The 19,100-nt window shown below is 32.7% G+C and overlaps 1 protein-coding gene across 1 annotated transcript; it reads left to right on the forward strand.

The window, feature by feature from the left end:
• Positions 1 to 1,367: 1,367 nt before the first annotated feature.
• Positions 1,368 to 18,823, forward strand: LOC128172895 (uncharacterized). Its single transcript, XM_052838634.1, has 4 exons — positions 1,368 to 1,446; positions 4,306 to 4,913; positions 5,011 to 5,058; positions 14,443 to 18,823. Exons 1-4 carry the CDS (start codon positions 1,442 to 1,444, stop codon positions 17,448 to 17,450), a joined length of 3,669 nt encoding a protein of 1,222 aa, XP_052694594.1. The 5' UTR covers positions 1,368 to 1,441; the 3' UTR covers positions 17,451 to 18,823.
• Positions 18,824 to 19,100: the final 277 nt, after the last annotated feature.

The following is a 19,100-nucleotide window of genomic DNA, read 5'->3' on the forward strand; positions in this document are numbered from 1 at the left end:
AGATTATAAACTTAAGGTATATCGCTACATTAGCAAGAAAAGTTGACCTTAGAAATATATAAAAAAAAAAGTCATCGCGTTTATCATTAAGTTTTCTTGTTAGGTTACCATCAATGTCCATTTCCAGTTTAGCACAAAATATAACTCGTGAATTCTAGGTTGAGCTGAGGAAAGTTAATTTTATCTTGATTTTTGTAGTAAGTAAAACAAATGTTTTCTATGTTTTGGTCAACATTGATTACATGCATATTAGCCACCGAAGGACGAAATATTGCCCAAGGCAAAGAATATAGCAGCCTAAGTCAATACTTATATACTATAGGTTTTAGTTCTTTTTCGCACTAACAAATATAACATAAGTGACTTCAAATCTTATCAAAATTTGTTCTACAATAATATTGCAACGAAAACTGACGGGCAAAGACGAACATCCACGGATATATGCTGAATATGTCCTAACGCGGCAATAGAACACAAACTACCTTGGAATCATTAAATTTCGTGAGGGCCAAATTTCGTAAATTGTTTAGCATTAACAGGTTCATGAGAACGTAATTTCGTGTATTCTCTTCTTATACCTACAAAAAGAAATGGAAGAGAGGTAAACAAGACCTCTACGAAAGCTAATGATTCCACAGAATATTTTTTGCATTAAACGACTTTTGCATTTTTAAGCGCGTAAAAATATTTACTTGTGGATGTTTACCATACACACTTTTATTTAATTATTGAAATAAAATAAAGTTAATACAAGGTGTTTAGATTAACGTACACCTACTAAGGCACAAACAGCAACAACTTTGTAACATGTTTCATTAATAACATTACAATTACTTGTAAATGAAAGTAATTACAAGGTTACAAGGTTAAAGTAATTTTAATCAATTTTAACTGTCATTTTTTGAGGTCCAGCTGTAATTTGATTCGTATAAGAACCAATGAAAGCATGCTACAAATAAAATATATTTCATGATGCGTTCTTTGATTTACAAAACTTGGTAATAACATACATTTTCATAATTGTTTAGATTTTAAGGCCTGTAAATATATTTTTCAAACATGAAACGATATTTGAAAAAAGAATTTATATTATTTATTTACAATTAACATTAATTAAAAATCAAATATGATTGAACGATCAACATGGTTGTTGATAATTTGTAGCAGAACGTAAGCATTTGTGTGTCTCGATATTATGCACTGAAATTCACATATTTCAATACGTTATCAACTAATATGGAAATGACTGGAATTTGATTAGCTTATAGTATGACTGAATTATTTACCTTTGATTTATACAAGATATAACCACCAGGTGTTAATGTCAGCTAATCAGAAACTTTTTTTTATCACGTGATCACATGCATATTTTAGGACTCGCCATGTTGGATAAGAGACTAGAAAGACTTCTTTCAACTATACGATAGGCTTGTGTTCATGCATGTGGTAAGTATGGTTAAGGATGATTTTCTTATACTTTTGCTGATATGATTAAAACAAGTATCATTGCTTTTAAAATGTTGAGTTGTAAGCGAATATGCAGGTCAAGTACAAACAACATATTTAAGATAGAAGAACTAACAATGAGTATTCGAAAAAAAAAACCTTTTGTTACAGTGGAATGACCCTTTATCATGATTCTACTTTTTGAAAGTCATTTGATAGTTTAGTTCTTTTACTAAAGAAAACCGATCAAGGCATTTTCGTTTTAATAAGTAATTTGTACAATGTTCTGTTGGAGTATATTAAACTTTGTCCAATTTTGACAGTAGTTAAAGGTATTCATTGATACTTTGTTAAGGAACATGCCACCTTAAAGTTTATTGAGTGATTGTCAATTAAATTACAGCGATGATTGTTTGCGTGATCTCTTATATCAAGATAGTTCAACCATTTAAATGATTTAGATATTTTTAAAGTGGTAAGGAGATTTTAATTTGGAACCTTAAAAGTTAAAAAAACCGTATTTTCTAAGGTAAAACTAATTGAAAACGTATGGTACATGTATTCAACTATGAACGTAATTATTATGCTATTGGATATAGAGAGGAAAACAAAGTGTGTTATTCGTATATGGTAATTTTTACCGTTTATTTCATGGTCCTAGTTCACTCAATTGACTAACTCCTATGATAGGGACATTAGGAAGTTAGATTAATGTTGTTTAAAATCGCCATGATTTAGTGTTTAAAAATCTAATCAACGGCGAATTACTCTTAAAGGCGTTTGTGTGAGTATATGGCTATCAGCTGTTTATATTTATAAATTTGTTAACTTGTCTTTTAAGAATGTTAATGTGGAACACGTCTTCAGGACGTATGAATTAACAAAGATGGATCTTAAATAAATTTGTTAAGTAAATCATTTTTATTGTCTACTTTCTTGAAGTAAGTGTGAAGGGAAGTGTTCTCCTGCAACTTGCACGCTTCAGGGCCACATTGTTTCTGACTGGCATAATAATTCCTCCCGTTTGGTATGTCGACGTGCCTAAATTGATATACGCTAAAACAAACCTGTTTTCATTACGAAACGGTACATTTTCCAACATAATTGTACGTTCCCATATGGTCCTTTGTGTCAGGAGAAGTCCCCTAATGATGTAAACACTTAAAGGTTAAAATGCTAGATTTTTTTTGCAAAAACAATTGCTTTTTCATCTAGTGAAGTTAGTGTGATATTTATTTTTCTCTTGTCAATCCAACGGTCAAAAACATGCTGTTTCTAACTGGCATAAATAACTCTTTCGTTTGGTCAAAATATTCACACTGTTTATGATATACGAAAAGAAAACAACATGCTTTCATTGCAAAACAGCACGCGAGTTGACGCTTTCTTTCTTTTCTGTTTATAACATATATTGCCAAAGAATTTGTTCCTATTTGTTTTGCGAGAAGCCGAATAATCAGACAAATCGGAAGTGATCTTTTGCAAACATTTCATACCCTTTTCATACTTCACGCATCCACTCTTTCACAAAATAGTGCACATTCTGCGACGTTTGGTGTACAGACGGTACATACAAATTGATTCGTATGTGTTTTTCATGGAAATTAGTTATTAAAAGGTAACTGCATTGGTCTAAGAGTTTATTATTTTCACTATTATAAATCAGTTTAGAATTGCCAAACATACGAATTGATTTTACTCTATTGATTTCATGGAGAAAATACTTTAACATAACTATAAGAAATAAACATACTCAAGCGTTTTTTTTTCTGAACAGTTATATTTGTGAACAATCAAAGTTAAAAAGTCAATTACTTTTTATCTTACGTATTGCAAGTAAACAGTTATAAACATATACCATAATTTGACACTAAAACGTTCAAAAATATTTTAAAAACTTGTAAGTTTATTTTTGTTTTGAGCCCATTTATAAGCTTTTACTAGCACTGAGGGACACAACTCCTACTTTGTTAACATTAGAAAAGCCGTTTTAACACAATTGGGCAAAAAACTCCATTTTCGAAATATAACTCCTTTTTGGAGACTATTAATGATTTAGAAACTTAAAGCTTTCTTTGTTATGCATCTAATGGTATCTTAAATATTGATTGATACCTAGCCCAAACACTTATTAAATGCAGCGGGAATACGGTATTTAAATATAATATTTTTTTTATGATTGTTTATGATTTTATCCAACGAGTTGTGTGTTTTCTACCCCATGCCTTGGCGAGGGGATAACATACACAACAAGTTGGATGAAAAATCAAATACCATCGAAAATCATGAAATTCTTTTTATCACATGTTTTTCTACGTTTTTCCATAAACCTCAATTTTTTTTAAAAAATAAGAATTATGGTGACCCGCATACCAAATTTAATGCAAGACGTCAACAACTTTACGCATGAAAAAAAGTTCCTAAAAGATTAACAAACAAATATTTCATTTTTGAACATATTTCTATCAATTGATGAGGAAAAAGTAACAACATTACTTGCTTCAAATAAACTCCACACTTCAACTGAATTATTTTTTATTTTTACTTTTTCATTCTACGTCAATCAACCTACGCAATGTTTAAATATGACGCCACGTCGGGTAAGAATACAGAGTGTAATATAAAAAAAATATCACACTAGTGTGTCTACTGCATATTGAGCTAAATATTTGATTAAAAAAACTATGTAAAATGGTTTTGATAAAAGATAAAAAGTAATTATTGTAAAAACATAAAAAAGAAAAACAACAACAATGTTGTTGCAAAGAAAACAACAATATTAATAGTCAAGCACTTTTACAGATTTAATGATCATTATTTAAATAATTTTGATATTGTCATAAACTATCATAATTACAGGTATAATTGTCAAAGGATGTATCTCTCAAAGTACGCATCAACCCAACAGACCACTAACCTTGCTCATGTAGCTCGGATGATCTTGGGTCCCTGCACCGACGTTTTGCGAGCTGTTCTCACGAACGAAATGTCACCTTTAGCGTTGTCACACAATGTTAAAACGTTTATTGCTAATCATCCAAAACACAGAAAGTGCCAAACCAACACAGAACAGGAAAAGCTCATTCATGGCAAAATCTACGAAGATTTTGATATATCATTGCTTTACACTATATTACGTAATATATGTCAAATTCCTGAGCATAAAAACGAGTGGGGGCATGTTCCGTTTTCAACGGATAGAAGTGTTTCTGCAAACGTAGAAAGAATACGACTCATAAGAAATGAATACGGACATATTTCTGAATGTTCACTCTCAGACATAGAGTTTAAAATAAAATGGCATGATATATTAAGAATAGTTCAAGAGTTGGAGAGCTGTCTATCATCATCGACCGAGATTCAGAATAATGTGATTTATATCTCTTCGTGTTCGATGGATCCTGAACAGGAATCTAAATATATCAAACAACTACTTGATCTGGATAAGAAAATTCAACACATTTCAGGTAACTTGAATACATCTAAAAGAGATCATCATTTAATTGGATTATTTAATCTGAAAGAAGATAATGAACATGCGCCTTTTTATGTCTTTTTTTTCAGAGGAAATAAACAGAATTAAAAAAATATGCGTTCCAGAGAATTTAAAAGGTAATCAATCAATCTTAATATTTTAAAGTATTTATCGATTAATACAAAGCGTTTAACAAAGGCCAGAGGGTATTTTTTGAAAAAATATGGTTGATTTAAAGAGGATAATGATTATGTAAATAATGCGAAATTTTAGCTCAGAATATCATGGTTTAGCTTATATATTATATAATGAGGATAAATTATATCAAAATTCGAAATACATGTGCATTACCTGACCAAGATCCAACTTCCACACTCTTTGAAAAAGGGAAAAAAGACAAAATAAACTTAAAACTTTCTCTTACATTGTACATCTATTTTCTTTCTTTTATGCATACTGTGGAATTATTTAAATTTATGGGAACCGATTTATGAGGATTGTGGGTTTTTCGCTTATTCGTGGAGATGTAATTTATTGGATGTGTAGATTTTCAGTTTTAGTTATAAAACTTACTCTTTCAAATTTTTTATCGTTGAGGATGTAAATTCGTATGAGAGGGCTACCCACGAATACCGCGAAAATTGAGCCACAACGAATTCTAATGATGCCAAAGTATATCTTGTGTTCGTATGCTAGTATCACTCTCTCATTTGAAATGCATTATTTTATTTTCTTCTTTGATCAAGATGACATGTGCTTTGTCAAAATAGCTGCCCACCATGATAAAATAACTATTTTCACTCGAACACAAACGTACATTCAATGTAGTTATCTTTATATTATTCTGTATACACCTTCCTGAAAATAAAAACACAAAGAAAGAACGACATGTTTTAAAAAAGGTTTTCTTACATTTTCATGCATATCAACGAATGACAATTATATATTTCTCATGAAAAATATAAACATAAATATGATATTCAGGATATTGTAGGAAATATAATTATAGTTGTGTATCATTGTACATACAATTTAAAGGAACATGAGTAGAACTAAACAACTAATTGAAAACCACTTTAAGACATTGTTCATGTATTTGCCATTACTTAAATGATAGGAAGGACTCGTAAAATGTTAAAACCATAAAACCATTTGAAAAGAATGCTTTAAACACGTACGATAGTTTTTAAACGATGAGGCACTGAATGATTATATAAAATGTACAAATCGATCTACAATTGACTTTTACATATAAGGCACTAGTGATAGAATATGAAACCTTTGCTTGTTTCTTAAAGGACCTTTAACGTCCAGAATGTTTACATAGCCATCAGTTTCAAATGCTTTCAACGTCTATTTAAATAGTTTACAATTATCAAATTGAACAATCTGGTAGTAGAGTGAAGACACTGAAACGAATTAAACTGTAGTATACTAGGATTGCACACTTTTCTATCAATTAACTGCAGAGTTTTTTTTTAATAAAAAAAGGAAAATGGCAATGAACTTTATTCCCAATAAACTGTGTTTACAGTGTAGAGAAAATATATACAAAGTACATTGCAAAGAAGGATTAGTTCACTAACCAAGAGAACTAACTCTCTCAATAACTGTATTTATAAATTTACAAATCTTGATAAGTTGTTTTTTGTTTGATACATTAAACAGTGCTTCATATTTTAAAACATTTCGGTTTAATATATGATATTTTGGTATATACATGTTTCTAGCATCAGTTATACAAAAATCAGTACAGTTGAACAAATAGTTGAATTCATCTCCAATTTCATTACAAATACATAATTTACAAGTTCTATTCTCTCTTAAAATATTGAACCATCTTCCTGTTTCAATAGGTAGTTTTGCATTACCAGTTCTAAAAATACAATATTTCTTCCATAGTTTTGTTGGCAAATTCAATAAATATTCCTCAAAAGCCAATGATTTTTTAAACAGTTTGTAATCTATACTTTTTGGTGAATTTGTACATCACTTTACCATGTTTGTTTGAACTGATATAAAAGTATGCTATATAAAAAACTTTTAATTTTAACCAATGATTATTTATAGAATTTTCTTGCCATAAATAGGACAATCCTAAATCATCTAAAATGTTCTTTACAGATTCACACCATGAATTCTTATAGTTTTTTTTAAGTACAAACTGAAAAAGTTTTTAAAATAATTGAGAATTCTGGAAATCAATTTACCCCAAAATGAAATCATTCTAACTTTAATAATAATAATAACTAGACACGATCTCGTTGCGAGCAACGAGGAGGTCTTCCGTCCGATTTTAAGGAGAGGAAATGACCTTGCCTTTTATCTTCACCAACGAAACATATCAGGAAATGCAGATGTGATCTAAAAGAGCGATGGATGAAGGATTATACACCCCGTTGGATCCCTAATTTAAAGGACCAGCCCCATTTTATTTCATATCAAATTAGGTCTTTTGACCTAATAACAGGTCTAATGACCAGTAATAAAAAGAAACCGAAGAAAAAAAAGAGGGTCTGCCTTTGTAAACGGAAGACCCTAATAACAATAAGAATAGAAAGGTCGTCCGCTTAAGACGGAAGACCCTAATAATAAAAGACTGTTTTTGTCTAAATCTTAATTGAAGAGTGTTTTTCAACTTGTACTACAGTCCAACAACCCTTTTATGCTGAATATTTTAGTTAGAAAATTAAATAAAAAGGAGAGAAAGAAATAGAGAGAAAGAACAAATCTTGGCTCCGGGGAGATTAGAACACACAGCCTTTGCAGGTGTCTCAAAACATGGCTGACGCAAAATTATTCCCGTATTTGTCTTTGAATTTGGGACGTTTCCGCCCGGGAGAGGGGCTGAATTTTTGTATAAGATGAAAAACAACGTGTAAGATGTCCGACTATTCAGGTTTGGTAACCGTGCGAGGTCATTTAAAATATTGATGCGTGTTTGTGTCTGGAGGGGGGTGAAAATTTTCGTCTTCACTAAACGCCAATGTACATTTAGCTTCTATCCACTTTACTCCGTGTTACCTGTACTAGTTCTTATTCAAATGCTAAAACATTTGTACTTTAGAGAGAGAGAGAGAGAGAGAGAGAGAGAGAGAGAGAGAGAGAGAGAGAGAGAGAGAGAGAGAGATTACAGTATTTTATAATGTTCAGGAAATCAATATATAAGCAACCTAGGTCAATAAACGCATGTATACATGCATGTGTGTATCTATATATGGGATTAAATACTAAGCAGGCCTCCTTTTTAGGCCGAGTAGAATAACGTGGGTGCATTGCTAAATGTTGTGAGCATACAGTCATTGAGATGGCGGCATTTCTTTAATGCCTGCAAAGCGACCCAGCGAACTCTAATGCGGTCGAACTGCATGGGCACTTCGGCGGCATGTCATTGATGTCGGCGATGCAAAGAGCGTCAGAATTTAGAGAGCTGCTGACAGAAAAGAGCTAAATATTTGTCCTGATAACAATGCCGCTGTTTTTTTTTTATTTATGACAAAAATAAAACGGAAAACATTCAAATTCATCAAAAAAGATTCGGCACTCAGGGACTGAACCCGGGTCGCCTTGGCACAAGTCTACCACTCTAACGACTGAGCTACGCGGACCCTCGCTTCAGAACTTTGGAGTCCCAAATCTCAAGAATGCGTGGATTGATTTTAAAACGAATTTCATATTCAGAAGTTTTGAGAGCGTCTCTATCGAATGAAAAAATAAAAAAAATTCAAATCCAAAAAATTAAAAAATTGAGGTTTTTCATTTCCTTCCGGTGACAACCGGAAGTGACGGCAGACGTTTGGATATGCAAAGGGCACTGCGGCCGTTTACTCTCTACCTTCTCTGAAAATTTCAAAGTCTTATCTTGAATACTTTTTGAGAAAAATCGTGAACAAGCAAAAACATAAAATTTTTAATATCTCGGTACCGGAAGTGACGACTAAAAAAATCTCGTGTAATTTTCTTACAAATTTTGTCATGAATAAGATCTGAAAGTTTCATGAAAATCGGCTGAAGCGTTTTTGAGTAAACGTGACAGAAAAAAAAAATAATAATAACTAGACACGATCTCGTTGCGAGCAACGAGGAGGTCTTCCGTCCGATTTTTAGAAGAGGAAATGACCTTGCCTTTTATCTTACTCTACAAAATAAGGGAATGCAGATGTGATCTAAAAGAGCGATGGATGAAGGATTATACACCCCATTGGATCCCTAGTTTGAAGGACCAGCCCAATTTTATTTCATATCAAATAAAAGGTCTTTTGACCTAATAACAGGTCTAATGACCTGTAATAAAAAGAAACCGAAAAAAAAATAGAGGGTCTTTCTTTGTAAACGGAAGACCCTAATAACAATAAGAATAGAAGGGTCTTCCGCTGAAGACGGAAGACCCTAATAATAAAAGACTGTTTTTGTCTAAATCTTAATTGAAGAGTGTTTTTCAACTTGTGCTACAGTCCAACAATCCTTTTATATTGAATATTTTAGTTAGAAAAATAAATAAAAAGGAAAGAAAGAAATAGAGAGAAGAACAAATATGGGATCCGGCGAGATTAGAACACACAACCTTTGCAGGTGTCTCAAATATGGCTGACGCGAAATAATTCCCGAATTTGTATTTGAATGTGATGCGTTTCCGCCCGGGAGAGGAGCTGAGTTTTTGTATGAGATAAAAAAAACAACGTGTAAGATGTGTGACTAATCAGGTTTGGTAATAGTGCGATGTCATTAGAAATATTGATGCGTGTTTGTGTCTCGAGGAGGGTGAAAAGACCCGAGCTTGATTTTCGTCTTAAATAAATCGAAAATAGAATTTTGAGGTGTGGATCTCGGATTCGGTTAACAACAATTAGGGGAAGTCCTAAAACAATGACTGATGCATTTTACCCATGTATTTCAGTGTTGAGAATTTTTTTATCGTGTCGTTAATATTATGTTTGACTGTTCTATTTCAGCAGGATTGATAAAATCTTTATAAATGTAGAAATAACGAAATCAGTAACACGTAAAATTATTCGGTAAAAATTTGACAGTAATTTCCACAGTTCTAATATTCATAAGTAGTATTCACACGCTATCGTAGATACAGACTAAACGGAAAACAAGAAATATACATGCAACAGAAATGTTACGCGGCTGCTTACATCCCTTGTACTGTGTAAATTTTAAGTCCCCGTACAGGCTATACTCGCCGTTTGATCTCAGGAATTTCTTCTTAATTATTCAATCCGCTGCATATTTGGCAGACAAGAATGGGGTCCGAGGTACATTTACACAAAATGTCATTTGGATTGAGTAAGGGGCTCGGGAGTTAGAATTTTTTTCTACAGTACATGTCAAACTCAAATGCCCAAAAATTCATAACTCTCTTAAAAATGAACGAATAGGTCTGGTCATTAGTACAGTAATCTAGAATTGAACTAAGTTGAAAATAAGGGTTCAAGATGAAAGATCCCGTAAAATTAGGCCAGAAAAACTAAATGATTTTGTGAATAGGAAGGGGGGGGGGGTCGGTGGGTGTACTGTGTAAATTTAATTTCCAGGTATAGGCAATAAGCGCTGTTTTTGTTTAATCTCCGGAATTCCGTCTTAATTGTTCAATTCGCTGCATATTTAAGAGACAATAAGAATGGGGTCCGAGGTTCATTTTCACGAATTTTCATTAGGATTGAGTGAAGGGCTTGGGAGTTAGAATTTTTTTTTACAGTTCATGTCAAGCTCGCCAATCGAAACTCAAAGGCCCAAAAATTCATAACTCTCTTAAAAATGAACGAATTGGTCTTGTCATTAGTACAGTAATCTAGAATGGTAATTAGTTGAAATTAAAGGCCCAAGATCAAAGATCAAGGAAAATCGGGCCAGAAAAACTAAATGAACTGGGAGGGGGGTCGATCGGTGACTTCTATTTTAAACGTAAAATATTAAATTCTAAATATCACACATTACACAATTTCTAAATAAAATACATGTGTTAGAACAACAGAACAATGTAAAAGCGTTGTTGGAAAGATGTAACTATTGATTTTTTTACATCTGTTTATTCTTAGGCTCAAACACTCATAAACGGGTGGTCAGTTTTCAAATCTTGTCGCAGTCACCCGTTTTTTGTATAGTTACGTGTATAAACCTCGGAGGTTTTTCTTAATCCCAGACAGGCAGCAGATTTGTATCAGTATTTAGACATGCACAAAAAAGTACACCGTCTTTAATAAAAATGACTTTTTAGCATTGACTTCCACTCAGTAAGAAGACAATCATTAAACAATGAATTTCAAATTATCTTAATCCATAGACATTATCCTGTAACTTGAAATAAATACATGTATAATTTTTGGACGCCAATGTACATTTAGCCTCTATCCAATTGACTGCATGTTACCTGAACTAGTTCTTATTTAAATGCTAAAACATTTGTACTTGAGAGAGAGAGAGAGAGAGAGAGAGAGAGAGAGAGAGAGAGAGAGAGAGAGAGAGAGAGAGAGAGTGATTACATAGTGTTTTATAATGTTCAGGAAATCAATATGTAAGCAAACTATGTCAATAAACGCATGTATACATGCATGTGTGTATCTATATATGGGATTAAATACTAAGCAGTCCTCCTTTTTAAGCCGAGTAGAATAACGTGGGTGCATTGCTAAATGTTGTGTGTATACAGTCATTGAGATGGCGGCATTTCTTTGATGCCGGCAAAGCGACCCAGCGAACTTTAATGCGGTCGAACTGCAGGGGCACTTCGGCGGCATGTCTTTGATGTGGGCGATGCGACGAGCGTCGGAATTTAGAGAGCTGCTGACAGAATTTGCTCTATTTGTACTGAAAAAAAGCCGCTATTTTTTTTTTATTTATGACAAAAATAAAACGGAAAACATTCAAATCCATCATTTTAAAGATAAAACCATTAATCAAAACACAAATAAGAGAGAAAAAAGATTCGGCACTCAGGGACTGAACCCGGGTCGCCTGGGCACAAGTCCACCACTCTAACGACTGAGCTACGCGGACCCTCGCTTCAGAACTTTGGAGTCCCAAATCTCAAGAATGCGTGGATTGATTTTAAAACAAATTTCATATTCTGTAATTTTGAGAGCGTCTCTATCGAATGAAAAAATAAAAAAATTCAAATCCAAAAAATTGAAAAATTAAGGTATTTCATTTCCTTCCGGTGACGACCGGAAGTGACGACAGACGTTCGGATATATGAGAGACACTGTGGCTAACGACTCTCTACCACCACTGAAAATTTGAAAGTTTTATCTTTGATACTTTTTGAGAAATCGCGTGAACAAGCAAAAACATAAAATCTTTAATATCTCGGGACCGGAAGTGACGACCAAAAATTTGATCGATAAATTTCTTACAAATTTTGTGCTCAGTGAAGTCTGAAGGTTTCATGAAAATCGGCTGAAGCGTTTTTGAGAAAACGTCAAAGAAAAAAAAAATAATAATAATAGGGGAAAAGAAACAAAGCAATAACAATAAGGTCTTCCGTTGGAAACGGAAGACCTTAATAATAATAGAGGAAAAGAAACAAAGCAAAAACAATAAGGTCTTCCGTTTCCAACGGAAGACCTTAATAAGTGGATACCTTCTAAGTTCACCGTACATCATATAGCTTGGTTTTGAGGAACTCAAATTTAATATATATGTTTACAGAACTTAAGATGAATGTTCTCAATAAGCTTTGTTCTTTGGAAACCCCATACTTCACAGCCGTATAAAAATATTGGCTGGATAATTTTGTCGAACATGTCTAATTTACAGTCAATTGCTAAATTATGCTTTCTACATTTTCCAATACAACTATACATTAATTTAAAAGCCATTTCATATAAATCATTAAAATTTAAATTGAATAAATTGTTTTTACATTATGTAACACCTAAATACTGAAAATTGTTAACTTTTTCCAAATGGGAGAGTTCAAAAGTAAATTGGTTACTGTTTTTGCCTCTACCAAATATGACAACTTTGGTTTATTAAATATTGACCTTAAGATGCTTGTGTATTTTAAAAAGTTCTATAAGAGAATATAATGAAAAAATATGGTCAACAGTACTGTAACATTTACAAAAACCGGCCTGACTTTCTAAAATAAGTTGAACTCTATCTGCATAATTATTAAGTCTTTCATTAATTATAACAGTAAATAATTTTCCCAAACAGCTCAATAGTGTAATAGGCCTATATTTCTGATGATATCTGTTATCCCTTTTATTTTTATACACTGGAATAATATTACCACAAATCGACTGTGTAGGTATCACGCCAGAAGCGTTAATAATACAGCATATAAGTTCAACATACAGTCATGTGTACTTTTAATATATTCATTAAATATTATATCATCTTCACATGCCTTGTTATTCATCAGCATGTTAATACTTTTCAAAATTTCATCACGTGATTTCATTTATTTCAGAATTCCTTTTTTTGCTAATTCTGTCGTTTGTGCCTGTTGATATATTGATTCAGTGTTATCTTGTGCTAATAGTATCTCAGTAGGATTATGTACATCTGATAGAAATGGTGATATTCTTAAATCTTGAACATATTTTAAAATTCAGTATTGAAAAATACAGTAATCAACAACACTTGTTTTCTTGCATGTAAACTTACCCTCTTGATCACTACTAGATCTACCATTAAGAATAATCATATTAAAGTGTAAACACACTTCAACAAACTTTTTCCCATAAGAATTAACAATGTTATCTTTAGATTTTCTTTCAAAAGAAAAACCATATTTTTCTAAAGACTGTACATCTTATTCATCAGAGACTCAATTAAATTTAATGTCACTCTTCGTGTTATTAAATATTTGTGATGTTTCATCAGAATCGTAATAGTCTCTCAATGCTGATGTTCTACTGTTTAAGTCACCTATAAAGCAAACACACTCATTTTTTTGGATAGGCAAAAATTTCATTCTCTTTATCATCAAAAATCTCAGCAGTGGAAAACCTAGAAATGACAGGAGGTATATAAACGGTTCCCAGCAAAATATGTTTACTGATACCAAACGCTCTACCTTGTAAACTGAACTATAGTACATGATTTCATACAATAGTACCACCGGATTTTCGAAATGAAAATTTGACCTTTGTTTACAAAAATATCACATTTGTCCGTTTTCGTTTCTGTTATACAAACATACGTATTTAATAATAAGTCCATAAAGTCGGGAGATTGGAGCTTTTAAGTCAGACCACACACATTGATACAAACCAGTTTTACACTGGTGGGGTCTGGAGATATGAGAGAGATACTATAGTCACTCGCATTGTTTACATTGTTCGATCGCTCTCTTTGGTTGTTCTACATATAGTTTTGCGTTGTCACAATAAAGAGAAAAGAATTTCTGACTGTTTAAGTGAACCTCTAAAATACAAGCCCAATACGTAACCCCATTCCATTAGATTGGACTTGAAATAAATAAATTTACTTTTAAGAATGAATTAGAAATTTAAAAGTAACATTTGATCATAAATATTTCCTTCAAATTACTTTGAATTTTTTTCCAGTAATATATGAGAGAGAAATTCTCAAATGGAAAGAAGATGATGCCATGTTTGTTGAAACACACAACTTTGCAGCCATGTTTGATCAGGTCAAAGAGCAAACATATGTAATGTTCGTTGGTGTTCCAGGATGTGGAAAAACTGCCACGGCTCGACATATTGCCCTTATTCTCCAAACGGAAGGGTATCAAATCTTGCCAATAAAAGACATCAAAGACATTGAAACGTATTGCGATCCGCATCTTCCTCAGGTGTTTGTTATTGATGATGTCATAGGCGTATTCGGCTTAGATATGGCAGAGCTAAACTTGTTAAGAAAATATCAGGACAGACTTAAATGTCCTACAATGCCAGAAACAAAAACACTTCTGACATGCCGAGAGGTAGTGTACAGAAATGAAGATTTTTCTAACACATCTTTTTTTGCTCAAGAGAAGCATGAGATTAATTTCAGCAGTAGTGCAAACGTTCTAACAGACACGGACAAGTGTAAATTACTTGCTAAGTACAATTTAAATGTTTATCAATTTCAAGTAAGGATTCTGCCAAAAACATCAAAAATGTTTCCACTACTATGTAAATTATTCTCCAAAAAGGAGGAATATAAAGTCCACGGATATATGTTCTTCATAACACCAATTCCTTGTATATTGGAAGCAATGGATGAAATGAAAACAAATAACAGAATCCAATATGCTTCATTAGTTCTATTAATGGCCAACCAAAACAAATTGTCTGAAAAAGACCTAGATGATGTTCAATGTAGTACAAACGCATTCACAGAAATAAAATACAAAGTATTACAAATATGTAAAGTGATTAGTAGAACAGATACTTTTGAATTTACTGATGCATTGGCAGAAATGGAGGGAACTTACACAAAAAGGTCTGGTAATATGTTTACTTTCGAACACGACTACATGTTAGAAATCATTGCATATCATTTTGGCCGTCAGTGTCCAGAAATAATCCTGCAAATCATGAAAAGTGATTATATTTCTTACTACATTGAATTAGATACTCGTATATCAAGAACAATTGAGAAAAGAAAGGAAAGTGAAGATGTTGCTGTTGAAAGCGTACAACACAGCGAGACAAATATAAAACAAGATGATGTATTTAATCTGTGCATAACATTAACAGAAAAGCAGTATCCCATACTTCTTGAGCGTTTATTAAAAGATATAAAGAATGGAGACTATTACAATGTATTTAGAAGTAAGGCTTTGAAACACTCGTCCGTGCTTCAACAATTTATTGGTTTAATGGGATCTTTTATCAATCTAATACAAAGAGACAGGACACCACTTACAGTTGCATGCCACCTCGGCGATTTAAATATAGTTGAAGAGTTGATAAAAGCGGGGGCGGATGTAAATCTCAGAGATAATACCCATAGACCACTAACACTTGCTTGTGAAGAAGGACACGTTGGCGTAGTTAAAATGTTGATCAAAGCGGGTGCCAATGTAAATGTAAAGGACGGAAGTGTAACAGCACTTACAGCTTCATGTGAACTAGGGTACATAGGTATTGTAGATGAGTTAATAACATCAGGTGCTGATGTTAATTTAAGAGGTGATAGTAATACACCGTTGACATTTGCCTGTGAAATTGGACCTTTAAGTTTAGTGAAAAAATTAATAGAATTCGGAGCTGATGTCAATCTAGCCGATGAATATAAAACCCCTCTTACAACTGCGTGTGAAATAGGATGTATTTGTGTAGTTAAAGAGTTGATAAAAGGGGGAGCCATTGTCAATCTAAATGATGGATATTATACCCCACTAACAGCTGCATGTCAAGGGCTATCTATAAATGTATCTAATGGGACCTTGTTGGCATATCACCTAATGTTAAAAGGAATGTTGATGCCTTTCGTTATTCCAATAAACGACCCAAAGATATACTTTACCAGAGAATACATAAGTATAGTAGAGCATTTGATAAAAACGGGAGCTGATGTCAATCTTTGCGATGGGTCAAAAACGCCATTAACATCTGCATGCGAACAAGGACATCTGCACATCGTAAAAGAGTTAATTAAATTTGGAGCTGATGTTAATCTAAGAGATGAGTACGATACACCACTTATAAAGGCTTGTAATTCCGTACATTTAAGCGTAGCTAAAGAGTTGATCAAGGCTTGTGCAAATGTTAATCTTAATAATGAATATGACACACTGCTGACATCAGCATGCGTCTCACACAATGTATTATTAGTTGAAGAATTGGTCAAAGCAGGTGCTGATATTAATTTGAAATATCGATGTAAAACGGCACTTACAACTGCCTGCGAGCACGAAAATTCAGGAGTTGTGACGAAATTGATAGAACTTGGAGCTGATGTCAATTTATGCGATGGACTTACTACACCATTAACAACTTCATGCAGAAGAGGATACCAGACTGAAGTTGAATCTTTGATAAAAGCAGGAGCAGATATCAATTTAAACGATGGATATGGGACACCATTAACAACTGCATGTGAACAGGGTCAATCAAAAATAGTTAATATATTGATACAATCAGGGGCCGATGTCAATCTAAGTGATGGAACTGATAAACCGTTGAAAATATCTTGTGAAATGGGACATTTGAGTGAAGTTGAGGCGTTAATTAATGCTGGGGTCGATGTTAAACTAGGCAATACAAATACAATAATACAAGAAAGATCAGATATTGACAAATCACTGAAAACAGTTGAATGGCTCATTAAATCAGGTGATGGTATTTCTCTCAACAAAAAGTATTTACCACCTCTGATAACTGAATTTTCACATCTCACAAGACTCTTAAGGTCTACTAATACTTGTGGAGTAGATAAACGCTCTGAGCGCCAAATCGATTTGCTTGGGCGAGAAAATCAACGGATAAATCAAGTCGTTAAACCGTTAGCACAAATACAGAAAAATCTAACACGAGTTGTGAATTCATTTTCAAGAATTGCAAATCGCATAAAAGTAAATGCGAAAATAAATGAGGGTTATCATCCTTTTCACAGGATTTAAAATCACGCCTTACTAATTGGCTATTTGTGATGTTCAGTTTGCATAAGGATATTTTGACAGGATTATTTTTTTAGTTTCCTTTTCCACTTTAGAAAAAAATCATAGTTTAACTTAGTTTGCGCTTGTATGTTTTGTCATTCAATATTTAAAGTCCCTGATTAAAGAAAAACCTTATACGTACTGAAAATATGCCGATGAAACAAAATTGTCACCATGGTTGAAATAATGTACTAAAATTACTCTTTACTTTATCTGTGTGATATGTACGATTTTGAATGGTTTACTAGTATACAACCTAAAACAGCTTTTTCAGCTGCTGTAACCATTGTTCAAGTTTTGGTGAATCAGGTGCATATTGCATTTGGTGCCCCTGTTTATGTATAATAGTGTATGATCGCTGGATAAGTGATATTAATGATTAATATTTTGAAACGGTTTGAAACACATGGATTAAAGAATCTGTTTGAAAAATTAATAAAAGTTAAATTAAATTCAATTCACTTGGATTTTGATTAACATACACTTGGTTTTAGCATCGCCTACTGATGAATGTAAACGAAACTATTATAAAAAAAAATTGAAGTATAATTTATAGGTTTATGTGAACCAAATTATAACAATTCGACATATCTCTGAAGTAGAAAATAGTTATGCATGCATGTATTTTCATGTCTGTTTTATGAATCATGTGTATCTAACTACTTATGACAAAATCAAATATATAAAAAACCATAATCTAATATTACTTTGTTATGGTACTCTTTTTTATTGCAGGTATTGTGTTTTCATCTCAAATATTTCAACTATACATAAGGGTAACTAAAGGTTTACATGGCGTTGAGAGAAAAAATAATAACAGAATAATAGAATAATAACAGATATACACACATATAAATATGTTTTCCGTTAATTTCATTATCAAGGTCTTTCTTTTTTAGCGGAAGACCTTATTGTTTTCGTACAGTTTATTATCAATTTTTTTCCCCAAATTTTGTGCACGCGATTTCTCGAAAACTATTCGACCGATCTCAACAATGTTTTTCACAGATGATGGGACACTATCTGAATTTTATATGTTTTTGAATTTTTTGTTGCTGTACTTCCGGTCCTGATTTACGGCTGATTTTGTAATTTTTTACGACCTATTTTGTGCAGAGCTGTTCTCAAAAACTATCAGAAATATGACTCTGAAATTTTCAGGATAGGTAAAACCATAGTTTGAAGTTGTGCGCTATTATTTTGTTTAACGCCAGTGGCGCCATTTCCTGGAGCTCAGCTAGGCATGCAAATTGGGTTCAAATTTTGAATTACATATTTTGGACGTTTCAATCGGTATCTTTTTTTCAGTTGATATTTTTAAGACATATATAACAAAAGTGGTAGTGTAAAAAGTTCTTTTTAACAAAATCAAGAAAAAGGGACTGACCCCTTTATTGAGGGGCCAGTAGACTCGTAAAGTCTATTACAAATAACTTAAAAACGATTAAGATTTTGTTACGCAAAGTAGAAACAAAGTTGTTGATCGTAACAAGATCTATTTGGAAAACTCATTGCCACACCAATTTGTTAAGTAACAAAAGATTTTTTATATTATCTGAAAGTGGGGTGGGGGGGGGTTATTCTGAAAGTGTATCGATTATATTAGTTATC

Source organism: Crassostrea angulata, chromosome 2 (genome assembly GCF_025612915.1).
Source record: "Crassostrea angulata isolate pt1a10 chromosome 2, ASM2561291v2, whole genome shotgun sequence".
Classification (NCBI taxonomy): domain Eukaryota; kingdom Metazoa; phylum Mollusca; class Bivalvia; order Ostreida; family Ostreidae; genus Magallana; species Magallana angulata.

What these genes read in the sequence shown, in the direction of transcription:
- LOC128172895 (XM_052838634.1), top strand. An exon ending in GAAAATTCAACACATTTCAG is followed by an intron (nt 4,914 to 5,010) that starts GTAACTTGAATA and finishes CTTTTTTTTCAG; the next exon opens with AGGAAATAAACAGAATTAAA. An exon ending in CGTTCCAGAGAATTTAAAAG is followed by an intron (nt 5,059 to 14,442) that starts GTAATCAATCAA and finishes ATTTTTTTCCAG; the next exon opens with TAATATATGAGAGAGAAATT.